Source organism: Actinia tenebrosa, unplaced genomic scaffold (genome assembly GCF_029948245.1).
Source record: "Actinia tenebrosa isolate PJP-AT-01 unplaced genomic scaffold, QUT_ActTen_1.0 PGA_scaffold8__29_contigs__length_14323225, whole genome shotgun sequence".
Lineage (NCBI taxonomy): Eukaryota > Metazoa > Cnidaria > Anthozoa > Actiniaria > Actiniidae > Actinia > Actinia tenebrosa.
Genome location: NW_028292585.1, coordinates 10,773,165 through 10,788,368, shown reverse-complemented (window position 1 = coordinate 10,788,368; position 15,204 = coordinate 10,773,165). Strand labels below are relative to the sequence as shown.

General features: G+C 34.4%; 1 protein-coding gene across 1 annotated transcript; it reads left to right on the top strand.

Moving 5' to 3' along the window:
• Positions 1-36: 36 nt before the first annotated feature.
• LOC148905155 (uncharacterized) lies at positions 37-3,090 on the top strand. Its single transcript, XM_089024341.1, has 4 exons — positions 37-64; positions 443-490; positions 2,431-2,468; positions 2,647-3,090. The coding sequence occupies exons 1-4, from the start codon at positions 37-39 to the stop codon at positions 3,088-3,090; spliced, it is 558 nt and encodes a 185-aa protein (XP_088880467.1).
• Positions 3,091-15,204: the final 12,114 nt, after the last annotated feature.

The following is a 15,204-nucleotide window of genomic DNA, read 5'->3' as shown; positions in this document are numbered from 1 at the left end:
AGCCGGGATACAGACATCGATCAAATATATGACAACATGCATATTAGGGTAAATTACGATCCTTGTATGAAACGACGAGAGAAGAGGGCCAATGGGCCTTTCACAACTTCAAGTCGCGTAAGCACGGTGTATCTAGTGAGCTGGTAGAATCCCACGAAAAAATAGTACATGAGAGAAAAGACGAGGCCCAATGCAGTTCTAAACAGCTAACCACGGTTTCTAGTTAAGCTGGCTCATTTTTAACGCGACTTGAAGTTATGAAAGGCCCATGCATTGGCCCTCTTCTTCAGTCGTTTCATACAAGGCTCGTAATTTACCTATTACGCATGTTTTTGTATGATTTCCGAGCCCATCCCACACGACTTACCGCCTCATCTCTCATGATTAAATATATGCTTTGATATGTTTTAATCACAACTATTTCTTTGTATAATAATAATAGTACATAGTATAATAATAATAATAATAATAATAATAATAATAATAATAAGTATAGGAAATCGCACGATCTCGAGTATAATTTGGAAATTAACAGACACGAGTAATGTTTTGAAAGTTCTTGTAATTGCACGAGCCTTTAGGCGAGTGCAATTAAAGAACTTTCAATACATTACGAGTGTCTATTAATTCCAAATTGTACGAGAAGATCGTGCGATTTTTTGTTTATAGTTCACTCAACAAAATTTCAGTAAAAAATGTGAAGCGACGCCGTCTATTTGACGGCCGATTTTCAGTCCATCGCGCAACTGAAATGCATAAAAAAGATTAGTTCTTACAGCTTTAAAATTATATTTATGTTTTTTAAGTACAAAATGATAGAAAATAATTGTTTTGACATTGTTTTGGCCGTGTTGCCATAGCGACTTAATTCGGTACTCCTACGGAGTACAATTAACGCTATAATTGTACTCCTCTCGACCAATCATAGTCGAGTAATTTTGTTGAATGTACTATAATAATAATAATAATAATAATAATAATAATAATAATCTCGGACAAGGACTTAAGAGCGTAGGCCCTGTCTCCCAACCCTTCCTAACCTAAAGTAAGTGGGGGACATAAAAGAACCTGTTGAATTATTCGTGTAAGAGTATAGGGGATTGTCTCCCGGTTCAACAGCCTATTCCAATTCGGAGGTATAACACTAACGTTCTAATAAATCACTCATGATTGTAAGCTGCACGGCTGCTAGTAGCGCCTTAATATGCAGCCTGTAAAGTCCTCCACTGCAATGTAAAGCGCATTGAGACAATGTGATAATGCGCTATATAAGAACCCCATTATTATTAATAATATAATAAGCCTTAAAATAAGCCTTAATAGTCTATGCATGTTATAATGGACATAGAAATACACTCGCTCCAAAGCTACTACAGTTGATTAACTAGTGGTTAACTACCTCATCAATAAATTTTCCCGATAAATGCAGATCAAGATGAGAAGTTTTGATCTTCTTAACAGAAAAGAAAATCTATTTAGTTTTTTTAGGATTCATTGTCACTTGCCAATGATCAGACCAGAATTTCACTGCCGAAAGTGAGGGATTGTCCACTATTTCCAAAAGTAAAGTGTCATCTGCATACAGGAAACATCTAGATTCCAAAGAATCTGAGATATCGTTAATATAAATTAGAAAAAGTAACGGTCCTAAAACCGAGCTTGTGGCACGCCAGCAGTAATATTTATCCAGTCAGAGCACTGACCATCGATAACAAGTCGCTGATATCGATCAGCAAGATAACTTCGAAACCACTTAAGAAGAGGATCTCTTATACCAATAGCCTCAAGTTTGTAGATAAGACCTTTGTGTCAGACACGATCAAAAGCCTTGCTAATATCCAAAAACACCATACGAACTTCTTTCCCATTTTCAAGTGCTTCATATAGAATGAACGATATAATCAGTTGATTCACTGTAGAGTCCCCCAGACGAAAACCCGATTGCAAAGGATAAAAGAAACATTTATCATCAAGAAATTTGTATAAATATTTAAAAACGATCTTTTCTAAAATCTTAGAAAGTGATGGAAGAAGAGAAAAAGGGCGGTAATTATTTTTAATTTGACGATCATCGTTTTTAAACAAAGGTATTACATTAGACATTTTCCATTCCTATTAAATGTCTAAATTTCACCAATTTGATACGCAAACTCTAATTGAAAAAACAAAGTCAACAGATCAGAAATCTAAACCATATAATACAGTCTGTGAATAGTTAAATTAACTGAATCCACTTCTGTTTTTTGCCTAGATAGTCAATTATTTTAGAAAAGATCCAAAAACCGTGTTTTTGAGACATAATTTTTATAGGCTCACATGATGGGGCGTGAGTTGAAATAGTAGCTGATCAAATGTTAACAGATTTTTTCTGATGTTATCTAAGTAGAAGACTTAATGGCTTCTTGGACAGTGTCAATGTCAATATCACAGTTATGTACATGATAATAATAATAATAATAATAATAATAATAATAATAATGATGATGATGATGATGATGATGATGATGATGATAATGATAATAATACGGAAACTGTGGACCACCTTGTAGCTGGATGCAAAGTATGGCAGGGAGAGAGTACAAAGACAGTCATGACAAAGTGGCAAGAACAATACATTGGCACCTATGTAGGAAAGACCAAATACAGTGCACTGCAGATAATTGGTGGGATCACGAATCAGAGCTAGAAGTAGTGGAAAACGAAAAGGTCAAGATCCTATGGGATTTTAATGTTTACACGGATAAGAAGATTGAAGCAAGAAGACCGGACATCATAGTCGTAGATAAGAGCAAGAAGAAGGCGAAACTGATTGACATCTCAGAGCCTATGGACCATAGAATTGATCAAAAGGAAATGGAAAAGATTGACAAGTACCAAGACCTAAGAATAGAAATAGAAAGATTGTGGAGGATGAAGACCATGGTAGTTCCCATAGTCATTGGATCGCTCGGAACAATATCAAAACAATTTAAGGATCATGTTCAGAGACTAGAACTTGATAGTATAAGCTTCTTAGACCTACAGAAAGCTGTACTTTTAGGCACGGCACACATCTTAAGAAGAGTACTTCAGCTCTCAGAAGCCCGGTAGAATCTCAAGCTGAAGGTTAATGTATACCAGCAAAAGAGTTGTAATATTCTTATTTTGCTGTGCAATAAAGGAATAATAATAATAATGGTAGACACTCTAATTAGTCAACTGTTAAACACAAAAACGTACAGAATGCACAAACTACAAGAACTCATAGGCAACCCAACTTTTCGAATCTGCTCGAGGAACCAGGAAACTGTTTCACACGTCCTCGGAAGCTGTTCCAAGTTAGCACAAACGTTATACAAACAAAGACACGACAGAATGTTACGACCAATTTACCACGCATTACTTAACAAATATGGACATGAACGATCTAATCACTTTTTACCATGGTACAAGCAATCTACACCACAGCCTAGTCAAGAAAATGTCGATGTTAAGATCCTATGGGATATCCCATGGCACATAGAGAAAGCCCCAAAAGACGGAGCAAACATACTTGACATTAGTGTTAATGACAAGAAAAACAAGGAATGGATTTTGGTAGAAGGAACCGTATGCAAAAAAAAACAAAAAACAAACTTGTCATCACTTATCACCACCGCAAGTACAGCAGTGGCGCATTTCAACGGGGTCGAACTGAAAGCATGTGAAGTTGCCTCTGGCAGCCGCTACTGAGTGTCCATGTACGACCCCGGAGCACAGCTCTAACCAGTTTGAATTAATTAGGGTTGATTTGAGAGGAGGGCGGAAAAACCGGAAAAACTCTCGGAGTCAGAAAGAGAACGAACCAACCAACTCAGCTCACATGGGGTGACTGGGATTCGAACAACGGACCTCAGAGGTGATAGGCGAGCGTTTTACCACCACACCATCCTGACTCCCCACTTCAGGAACAATCACAGAAAAGACCCAATTCAAGCAAAAAAAGGACTTCGGCCTGAAACTAGGAATAAAGAACTTTTATCCAGGATATAAAGTTAGACAAGTAACTGTAGTTTTTGACTTCTTAGGCACTCACTACGAAAATCTAAGCAAAGAACTGAATGCGTTATTTGGACAACAAGTAGCTAGCCTAACGATAGAACGCTCTCAGAAACGGACTATTTCACAGAATTGTGAAATTGTTAAACGTTTCATGTGTTTGTAGTTCTAAGAGAGACTCATTCTAGTCTTGAAGAACTCAAAAATGATCTTAGCTTCATGTACTATATACTCAATTGATAACTTTTGGTATATTTTAGCTTTAATTGTTTGTTGTTGTTGTTTGTTTGCTTGATTGTTTGTTTGTTTGTTTGTTTTTTTTTGCTTTTTGTTTTTTGTTTGTTTTTGTTTTGTTTTTGTTTTTTTTGTTTTTCTTTTGTTTGTTTGTTTGTTTGTTTTTTCTTCTGTTTTTGTATCATGCCCATTTTATATATTATTGCAAATTTTCATTTTCATTTATTGTTTTTATAATTATGTTTATAATTTTTTTTTTGTCGAAAACTTGATATCTTTCACCAGTGGAAGATACCATATCTTTCACACGTGAAGATATGGCTGTTGAGTCGGCTTGCAACTTTAATAAAGAATTTTTGAGCTTTTGTTTTATTTAAGTTTCATCGATATCTATATAATAAACAGAACATTACATGGCCGCTTGGAGATACGAATTTTATCTTCTCGTGTTCAATTTAGATATCTCACTCGTTAGTTGCGCTCACTCGTGAGATATCCATTGAACACTCGAAGATAAAATTCGTATCTCCGCGCGCCCATGTAATATCCTCTATAAATACTATGTAGTATACTTTGTTCACATTGCCTAGGCTAAGCCCGCAATGATGTTGATACATTTAGTGAGATTTTATCAATAAAGTTCACCATAATAGTGATATTCATTTAGACACGATATTGATATTACAGTTCTGTTGATGTGGTCGTTTGTCATTGATTATGGTTGAAGTGATATATATTATACATGTTACAGTTTTTTCAGGAGATAAATAAAAGACAAATTAAGATTATAAGTTGATTTAAAACATGGAAATGAATAATTGAAAATATTATTTACAATATTATGAACGTTATCATTTACATATATACATATATACATAAGAATCATAGTATAGTAGTGATAAATTATGCGTTCGGTGTGTATATAATGCAGTAGAAAGAATAAGAGAAAAATATCAAATGCCCTTGGCAGGATTCGAACCCACGTCTTCGTTATTCTAGTCCGATGTGTTAGCCACTACACTACAAGGACCAGCCACCCTGTTAACACAGCTGGAATATGAAATGTAGGGTATTCGTGAGGATCCCAAAGCATAAGAATCATATTATTTCATTCTGGATAGCACATAGGGTACGTTTCAGTTCCTTTTTGAATGTGAATTTGCTTACAACAGTTCGTGTCCTATCTGGAAGCTGGTTTCATTAGTTTGGAGCCTTGAACTCTTATTGACTACTTGCCGTAGTTGGTGCAATGGCGAGGTAGCTTGATGATTTTGGAACTTAGTAGATTATATCCTGTATTTCGCCTGGTAAACAGTCGGTGTAGGTTATGGTGTGAATATTCCTCAAGTATGCACATGTGTACAAACATACCAAGTTTGATCTTGTAGAAGTATGTGAGTAGCTTCCAGTGCAGCTGACTCGTGACTTGGGTTCTTGGTGTATCCCATTGCAAGTCATGGATAATGCGAGTTGCACGATAATGGCTCTTCTGTAGGCACTCCATGAGCGTCTTGTTGTAGGATCTCCAGATGAGTTGCCGGGATGAGTTGGCCATGCGTAACAGCTGGTAGAATAACCTTATAGTAAATGTCCTGTCTCACGGGCTGAGGTAGAAACCTCAGTAACTTAAGTAGGTTGACCTTCTGTACAAATTATTTGGTAAGATCATTTATGTGCGCAGACCAAGACAACTTATCATCCAACTATAATCCCAAACATCTTGTGCGTCTGTTCTCTGTGCACCAGCGAGACCTCCGTTGTAATACAGAGCTCATCTTGGCAATGGCAATGTCAGATGTTGGACCAGTAGTAAGCATAATAGTATCATCTGCATACATGTATAGCTTATCGTCCTGAGTGGCAATAGTTGAAAGATCGTTACAGAAGACAGAGAACAGCACGGGTCTCGGAGCTGAACCTTGTAGGTGACATGCTGTGGGCTTGATGGACCGCCATTAACTGTGGCGAATGCTTTGTCAGCCTAGAAGCGCGTTACGAGTGACATTTTACTGGTGAAAATTGTTTACATTCTGTGCAGGACTTGTCTGTCATTCTGTTGAAGTCGTACCTTGTATCTTGTATCGCATTCGGATGAAAAGAACATTGACTGACTTGACTGTGTGCCTTTACGGGAATTTGTTATTGGTCGTTACAATGTTAGGATAGAAATCTTTGTAAGTTCTTGCTCGTTTCCTTTATCGTAATCTTGGAGTGACTGCTCGCTTGCATGGCCAGTGACCTGAATGATGGTTTGCCTTTCTACATTTGCAGCTTTTAACTTGTCAACGGTTTTCCTGGCTGAATGGTTTGTCAATCTTTTTCCTTGGGTGGCGACTGGAGTATTTTCTATGATTGACTTCATCATCTGAACTATGTTACTAAGCCTTTGCTTTTTGTACCAAACTGGTGTTTGGGGTTTCATGGTCCAGGCCCGGACTCCCTTTCGGTCCGCAACCATAGCCCTTCGTAGCGGACCGAAAGGGAGTCCGTGAGTTGACTAGGGTTTTCAATAACAGCCAAGTAAAATGGACCAGTTTCACGGAGGTCAAGTGGCATGGACGCCGACTCAAATACTCTTTAAACAGGGGCAACGGGGTGCGCAAATTGGGCCTCCAGTGGCAAACATTTTTGGCAGTACTACTCGTGGCTCTGTATTAGTCGGATTTTTGATTGAAAATTATGTACTCTACATCTCGGTGTCTTTACATATTTTACAATTTTCAACAGTCATAGAGTGGTGCTCTTGACGTCCTCTGAGACCAAAATGCTGGGTGAGAATCCATCACATTGTCTGGGAAAGTGCTCTTGGATTGATTGAACCAAGTTTTCCTCTCTCCCATAGCTGTTCTTCTTCTGTTACGGATACTGCGTTGGCTGCATTTGTGCTTTTTCATTTGCCTGGTTCACGTAGTAAATTAGCCTTTTCCTGAAGAACTTGTTTGGACTGATTGAACTGGCTTTCGAATTCTTAATGATAGAATATGAATAAGTTTTCTCTCTCAAATAGCAATCAAGGCTTGCCATCATTGCTTTTAAACTTTCTGGCTTTTACTCTTCAACATTTTGCTTCTGACGTTCTCCATCCCAGCTGTAAAGCACTTTTATCAATTTTTTGGTACTTTTGTTTGTATTGTAATTTTTGCTTTTTTCCTTTGGATTTTGCAATATTTGTTCTCATTAAAAATAGCAAAACGAAAATCGGCCATTTTTGTTTTGATGTTGGCGGTCTTAGCCTTACGCGAATGTTGCAGTAGCAGCTCAATTGTGAATCTACAGAGTATAATTTGGAATTTAATTGAAATTGTTGAGTGATTTATAAAAAGAAAATACATATATATTTACATACAGCCATTTGCAAAAATTATGGCCGCTTTCAATATACATATAGAGGATATTACATGTGCGCGCGGAGATACGAAATTTATCTTCGAGTGTTGAAAAGATATCAACAAGAGAAGATCAATTTTGTATCTCCAAGCGTCCATGTAACATTCTGTTTATTATAAATTTTTAAAATCATCTTAATAATCTTTTTATTGTTATAAAAAAATTTATTTATAAACTAATAGCTTTTAAAAATACGCATGGTAGCGATATTTTCACATGTTAAAATAACATGTAAAAATATGTTTTGCGAAAAGGAAAAATATAGGTATTTTATGGATAATTATATGATAAACAAGTATATCAAAAGCATATCAAAAATTATGGGATATCCTTTTTTTTCCTTCGAGTTGTCTATTACTAGGGCTTTCTGAAAAAAATATCAAGAAAGATATCCCGCCCTGTCTGATATACATTCGATATACTTGTATTTATATTTGAAACGGCCATAATTTTTGCAAATGGCTGTATATATATATACGTATTTATTATATGCACTCTATTGCAGAGACGTTGTAGTATATATTTATACAAATATCTAATGAGATGCATAATGCAAAATAACCATTTTTAACGCTTAAAACCAACTGATTTATAATCTGTACGATCTAATAGACAAGAAAAAAATATTTTGACAGTCATTGAATGAAAGAAACAATAAATAAAGCGATTTTTCTGTTTTGCATATCATTAAATATACTGAATAAATTAGATATATGTATAAATGTATACTACAACGTTTCTGCAATCGAGTGTATATATTTATCTATATATATATATATATTCATATATATATATATATATATTTGATTGATTATATGATATGTTATTAGATATAGATATATATGTATATGTATATGTATAGGATATATGATTTATATTACTTTAGTTAGTTAGTAAATATATTTATATATTTATTTATTTATATATTTATTTATTTATATATATTTATTTGTTTATGTATTTATTTATTTATATATATATTTATTTATATATATATATATTTTTATATATATTTATTTTTATATATATTTATTTTTATATATATTTATTTTTATATATATTTATTTTTATATATATTTATTTTTATAATAGATTTCACGAACGCGCGCTCTGATTGGCTGAAGAGCTATGTTTTATCAGAGTATAGAAACATAGATATGACGTCAAAATCATGTTTTCTATACAAAATTAAACAAAGAAATGACGTCATAGGAATTCGGTTTTTCAATTTAAAGCATTTTGACATTTTAAATTTAAAATATTTATCTATTTTTTATTAAAAAATATGTTTTCCCTCTAAAAAGGAAAATATGTCGTTTGGAAGTACATTTGATTGGTACTACATTTCGACGAGTACAGCTTTCTTTCGCTTGTGCTGTGACTATTGCAATATGACCTTATTTCGCCTAAACTAGAATCTTTTTGCTTGACCCTTGATGGTGTTAGAGAAGTCAAAAAAATGATTTTAAACATATTTCATAGTCTAACACGAATGAACAAATCTATGGTAAGAAACTTAAGCTTAGTTTACAAACGAGCATCGCCAAGAATTTTAAGCACAGTTACCGGTAATTTTGTATTACCATAATTTGTTTTCCAATAGCCCGAAACTTCGAGTACAAAATACTACTACTAGTGGCACAAAGTTTTCACTTATAGCTCAGGGTCTTAAAATAACTATCAGAAAAATAAAATAACTGCCTTTGTAATCACATCTGCAAATGGTTAGACCTTCAAGTGGCTTGGATGACCACTTTTATTATAAAGATATTTTTTAGTCTCTCGTCTCCTTGTGCATTCAAAGTGAAGCTGGTTTTCTTGAGTGTTTGTACAGGTTAAATGTCCATTTAATGATCTGAACTTTGAAAACGTTTTTCAAACTCATTAGCATTGTTCATTTTTTCCAGCAATGCTTGTTTTCTTTGGCTTTTTAGATAAAATTTGCAAGCAATTCTCCTTTCTTGTTGAACAAATACGATAAACCGGCAGTTGTATGCCAGCCTGTACTTAGCTGTCATTACCTTTCAAAACTGGACCAATCAGATAGCCATAGGTCGCGTTTTTAGCCAATCATCGCATAGATCAAATTTGTTTACGTAAGTTTGACGACAGACACGCGCTCTTTTTGTAAACAAACTTTTTTTTTAATTGAAATACGCTATTTTTCTCGTGAAAGTCTATTATATAAAGCGAATAGATCAGGCTTAGCGATGTTCTGTTCTCTGATAAAACACTCCTGAACTGTAGGACACGAAAAAAGTTATAGAAATCACGAGCCGTACTATTTGTTAATTAAAAGTACTTAAAGAATAATATTGGTTTTTTTTCGATATTCATTGGTCGATTCAAGTGTACCGCAAACTAAGTGCTCCTGGTGAGTTGTGTCTTTTTGTTGTTGTTGTCGCCGGATATTGTCGTATTTTTTAATGTTTTCTTTTAATGTTTTGGTTTTGTTTCTTTTATTCACCACTAACCCATAGCCCATATTGCTTAGTCGCTTTCTGGGGGTAACCAATCAATAAACTGTCCCAAAATGAAACATTCTTCAATTAAATGTATAAAAGATACCTGCTTTTATCTTTATAATACTGATTACCATGCCAGTCTAAATAAGTTAATTTGCACGTTTCGTGTTGTTTTCACACGAAATTTCAATTATTCAAATGAAAACTATTTCATAGTTTAAGGACGTACAATATATTTCTTTTTAGAAAATGATTCTCGGATCTGTGGAAGCTAACAGCATGAATTGGGAACTCAGTCTGTTAGCTACCTTGTACGTGACATTAAAAAATACGACAATATCCGGCGACAACAACAACAAAAAGACAGACTCACCAGGAGCAATTAGTTTGCGTTACACTTGAATCGATCAGTGGCTGCTGCTGAATGGAGCTAGGATGCCAAAAGGACCAGAAGGAACGTGGGAAATGGAGTACGACTTGGTGTTTAATAATAAGTACTTCTCTTTATAGCATCGGATTTGAGTACGTGTTAGTATAAATAAGATTACGCAGACCTAAAGTTTAGAATTTAAATAACTTAACTTCGTACATATAATATTTTGGGAAAAAGCGGGATCATACCCACTTTTCCCTGTTGAATATGAAATTCCACCCCCCCCCCCCCCCCCCCCCCTCGCCCCCCGCCCCCTTCCCCCGGCTTTAAATTACTCTATAATTCAAGCGGGCTCTACCATATATACGGCCCAATCAAGAACGAAGAAAATCAAGTGCATTGGGATTAATACACGGCATTTGCTTATTCACAGGGATAATAGACCAAATAATCCCATCACTTTCACTGTTTGTAAAATTTTACTTTGCCGCTAAGTGACAACCGGTATCTAAAACGGTTTTGCTTTATCTATGCTTTTGTCGTGACGTTTCGAGATTTGGGGAAAAGAGATAACGCAAGATAAAAATAGACTTATACGTTCCAGTAGTTTGCATATAACGGAGAAGTGGAAAGCAAATATATGTAAGATCCATGTCACCTAACGAAACCAGTTGGAAAAGTACTAAATCAAAAAATAGCTAGCTACAAGTTCTTTGTACGAAATCATTATAATCATTAAGCTTTAACCAGTGTCTCTCTCGACATGAATTAAAATTAAAAAGACTAGATCTGAGTTTTACATTTGTGGAGTAACTTCCTATTTTCGTTTGCTGAGTTACTGCGCCGGGAGATGTTTTGAGCATTAACGAAGAAGAACATTTCAAGATAGAAAGACGCAGGTCAATCAGAGAACACACTTTTCTTATCGTGTGTTTGAAAGTATATTGAAATCCACTTGAAATATACTAAAAACATTTAGCCTTTATTCAAAAAAGCTTTTTCAAGAAGAGCAGTATTGAGGAATGATATCACATTCATTGCCAATATGAAGCTAGTCTCTAGTGGTTTAGTTTTAAGTGTATGGTCGGCGCCAGAAATCTTACACCATTTAAACATAGAAAATAAAAGCGCAGTGGAGCAGATCTACTATGTTTAATATAAAAATAGAAATGAAGGAAACACGAAAAAAAGGAGCAAGAAAGAATGAAAGAAAGAAAATACTCAAACAAAACAGCATAATTGAAGGTCTTAGTAGTTGAATGGTTGGGCAAATTATTCTTTCTAATGCAGAGTAGGAAACGTAATCTTTTAAAAGGTTCATAAGCTGTTTGCAGTGGATTCTTAGGCAAGCAGACGATAAAACGATTTGTTCGAATTTTTGATTTAATTCATTTTTGCGAGCCATAGCCATAACTAGTTTTGAATGACTTTTGATTGACATAATGCTGTGTGATTCAGTAATAATATATAATATGATATAATAAGCTCCAGACAACTAAATTATTGATTTCACTTCTCGACATTAGTTGGCAGAATTATTTCACTGAAAAGACATGGCATATTCATTTATTTAAAACTCCAATTTGCTAATGACGATTGTCACCAATGCGTTCTACCATTGATGCCATATTTTAAGTGAAACTCAGTATCATTTTTGATTCCTTTTGCTTCTTTCAAACCTGATATGTTTCTGAGTTAGTTAGTTTTGACTATCCAAACTATAGAAACTAGTTTCGCTTTTTCTCTTAGCTTGAATCAAATAAAAAAGGAGGAGAAAATTAGTGGAACGACCTGTATCCGATGTTCTGTCAAGTCAAAGTCGTTGTCGCCTGAAGACAGGCGATCTTCGGTTCAGTTAATCACTACCTGATATGAGAGCTGCCAATGAACTTCATAGCAAGCTTGGCAAATCAAAGAGCGTTGAAAAGAAGAGGAATTATCAAGAAAAATAAATGCAGTTGCTAAGGATTTCATGAATCAAAACTCGTAAACATGGACTTGTTTATCAGTAACGAAGCCGCTTGCCAGTGATTTCAATTACTTCAATTTTGAGTTCTGATTGGTTTGACTCCAATATACCGTTTTACTTTTTGAACTTGTTCCTTTAAGGCGCAATAAAGTTTTCTAATCAGTCAATCTAATGAGGATATCAGACGACTACCTACACAGCGATTTTTTAATTATAAGCCTTCTTTTTCATGACAAATCTCTCCTCAGTGAACCACAAATCATAAATAGAAAGTTTAATTCAATGTATGTATTTTTACCTTGGTATAAATGTCTTTCCCAAATGTCCTCTCTTTTCGCCTTTGAACTTTAATGTTTCTTTAAAGAAATTTTCACATAAGAGTGGGGAAAATATTTCATTTGTCCCGAAGGCTTCCACAAATCATTTCCTTAACTACGATTGAAAACCATGAAACATCGTATGTTGACGTCACAAGCAGAGCCAAACTGGGCTTTCATTGGGCCAGTCTAAACAATAACATAACTTATCAAATATGGAAATAGGATCAACACATTTTGCCATGTTAGAGGCATTCTTCGTAACAGTTTTACTGCAACTTATTTAACAAAAATGCACATCCTACCAAAAAAAAAAAAAGATTCATGTAATCAATGAAAATGGTTGGCGTCCGGATGTGTTTTTAGAAAGTAAGAGAAAGGTCTTACCATTTGCTCTCCAGGATGTTTTTTTTTAATATTTTATACCAACCTTCAAACTTAATTAATTTGGACCCTGGCTGATATGTGGCTGTAGAGGCTTTATGTGTTTACGTCATCTTTTATCTTAATATCCTGGCTCTCGAAATACAATTTTTTGTTATATTCCTATCGATTGAAGCAGTTTTTTACATGCGAAGGCAAGAGTAGGCAAGCTGGCTGGATGGCCGAGCGATAATCAAAGTTTTCGCCGTTCCGTCGGACGTGTATACGGTCAATTACTTAATATATATATATATATATGTATATCGCAAACATGTCATAGTATATATATATATATATATATATATACTGCGGTTTGCATAAACTTTGACCATTTGTGCATATATACAAGTATATCAAAATTATATCAAAAATTATAGGATATGATGCCTGATATTGTTTTCAAGTTGTCTATCACTAGGGTTTTCTGAAAATAATATTAGAGATGATATCCCATAATTTTCTAGAGGTTTCAGAAAAATGGGAACTATCAATCTATTCTGTCAGTACAATATGGCTTCTTTTAAACAGCTGCTCTCCGTCTGTTTTTGTGCTTTTTTTTCCGGAAAAAAGATGAACTCTCAGGCAATCTAGCTGATGGCTAAACTCAAAGTAGATAACCATATGCATTTGCACATTGTACCTAGTATATAATGATGTACCGTATCATAATTCAAATGTCATTTTTCTAAAATTTTGACGTTGGATAAAACAAAATAAATACACAAAATAGGTAAGTTTAAATAACAATAATAAAGAGGGGGTCACCATGCAAACCTGTGACTAGCCAATATTATACAGGCACCTATCTTGAGCTACTTGACCAGTCCGCATCAAGTGGTGAAAACAAATAACAAAGCAACTACAATGGAAAATGAAAATAAAAATGATTAGAAAATATATATTAAAATGTATTTGTAAGCTAATAAGGTGTTTCAAAGGTCTTTTTTTATAAGAGGTATTGAACTAACAAACGCTGGAAAGACAATCTACTTCTCGCAAAAAAAACTCAGGCTAGCTAGTGTCGCTCTTTTTTCTAGTTTTTCTATTTTTTATTTTTATTTTTTCTTCCCTTTTTTTTCTTTCTTTTTAGCATTTCTTTAATTATATGAAATTATAAAAATGGGGAGCATCGTTCGTTTTGAAGAGATATAAGAAGATATATAGAAACTGTCATAGTATTTTGCCAATCAAAACAGTTTTGATAAATAAAATATGATGATAACTTTTTTAAAAAGTTTTTTTAGCAGTTTGAAGTCGAAACGTCGCGGTCCTCTACAAACGACCCTCAATCGTGGGACAAATGAATAAGTATCATTTGTAACGTACCTGTCTTAATGTCTAAAACAAAGCCCTTTTTGATACCCAACATTAGAGGGGAAAAAAACCAAAAAAATTCGGAATTACAAATTTTGTAAGATTTTCTATGACTCAAGTTCGAGTTTGAGACCGAGTTCGAGGTTAGGTACCAGTTTACTTCGGCCGTCAATTTTGTGATCCTACGACCGCTGATTGACGGCGAAAATAGCACTCAGTTTTTGGTATCGACGTCTGTTTTCTGAATGCAATGGTTCTCTGAAAGAAGAATTTTTCTTCTCTTTTACGACTTTATGATATCAAATTATTTCTGACGATGTGGCATGAGGACAAGGGAAATTTCAAGCTATATATCTTGCTTGTTCGGCTACTACAGTTAAGTGAAAAATATCGTACAAATTTTCACGTAACGTGAAGGCTTAAAATCCATACTTAATGCTACCTAATTATTACTTTGAACAGTACCTAATTATTTGGTTATTTATATTCATACAGACAGCGAAAAGCACGGCGTGATCCACAAAGCAAGGACTAAAAATAAAAAGCAATGGAATAAAATGGAATAAAATTGTCTTTAGATATTATAATAAGACTTGTGATTCTACTCATATTTTCTTTTGCCTTCAAAGATGATTGAAGTAAATCTTAAATAAGCCTTAAGATAGTTCACTAGGTAACAACTCAAATAATCTCCAAATGAAAACA

Bases quoted from the DNA above. Each gene is read 5' to 3' on its own strand.
- LOC148905155 (XM_089024341.1), top strand. From the start codon at position 37: ATGCATATTAGGGTAAATTACGATCCTT. The intron at 65-442 runs GTATGAAACGAC...TAATAATAATAG, and splicing joins TAGGGTAAATTACGATCCTT to TACATAGTATAATAATAATA. The intron at 2,469-2,646 runs ATAATAATAATG...GACCAAATACAG, and splicing joins TAATAATAATAATAATAATA to TGCACTGCAGATAATTGGTG.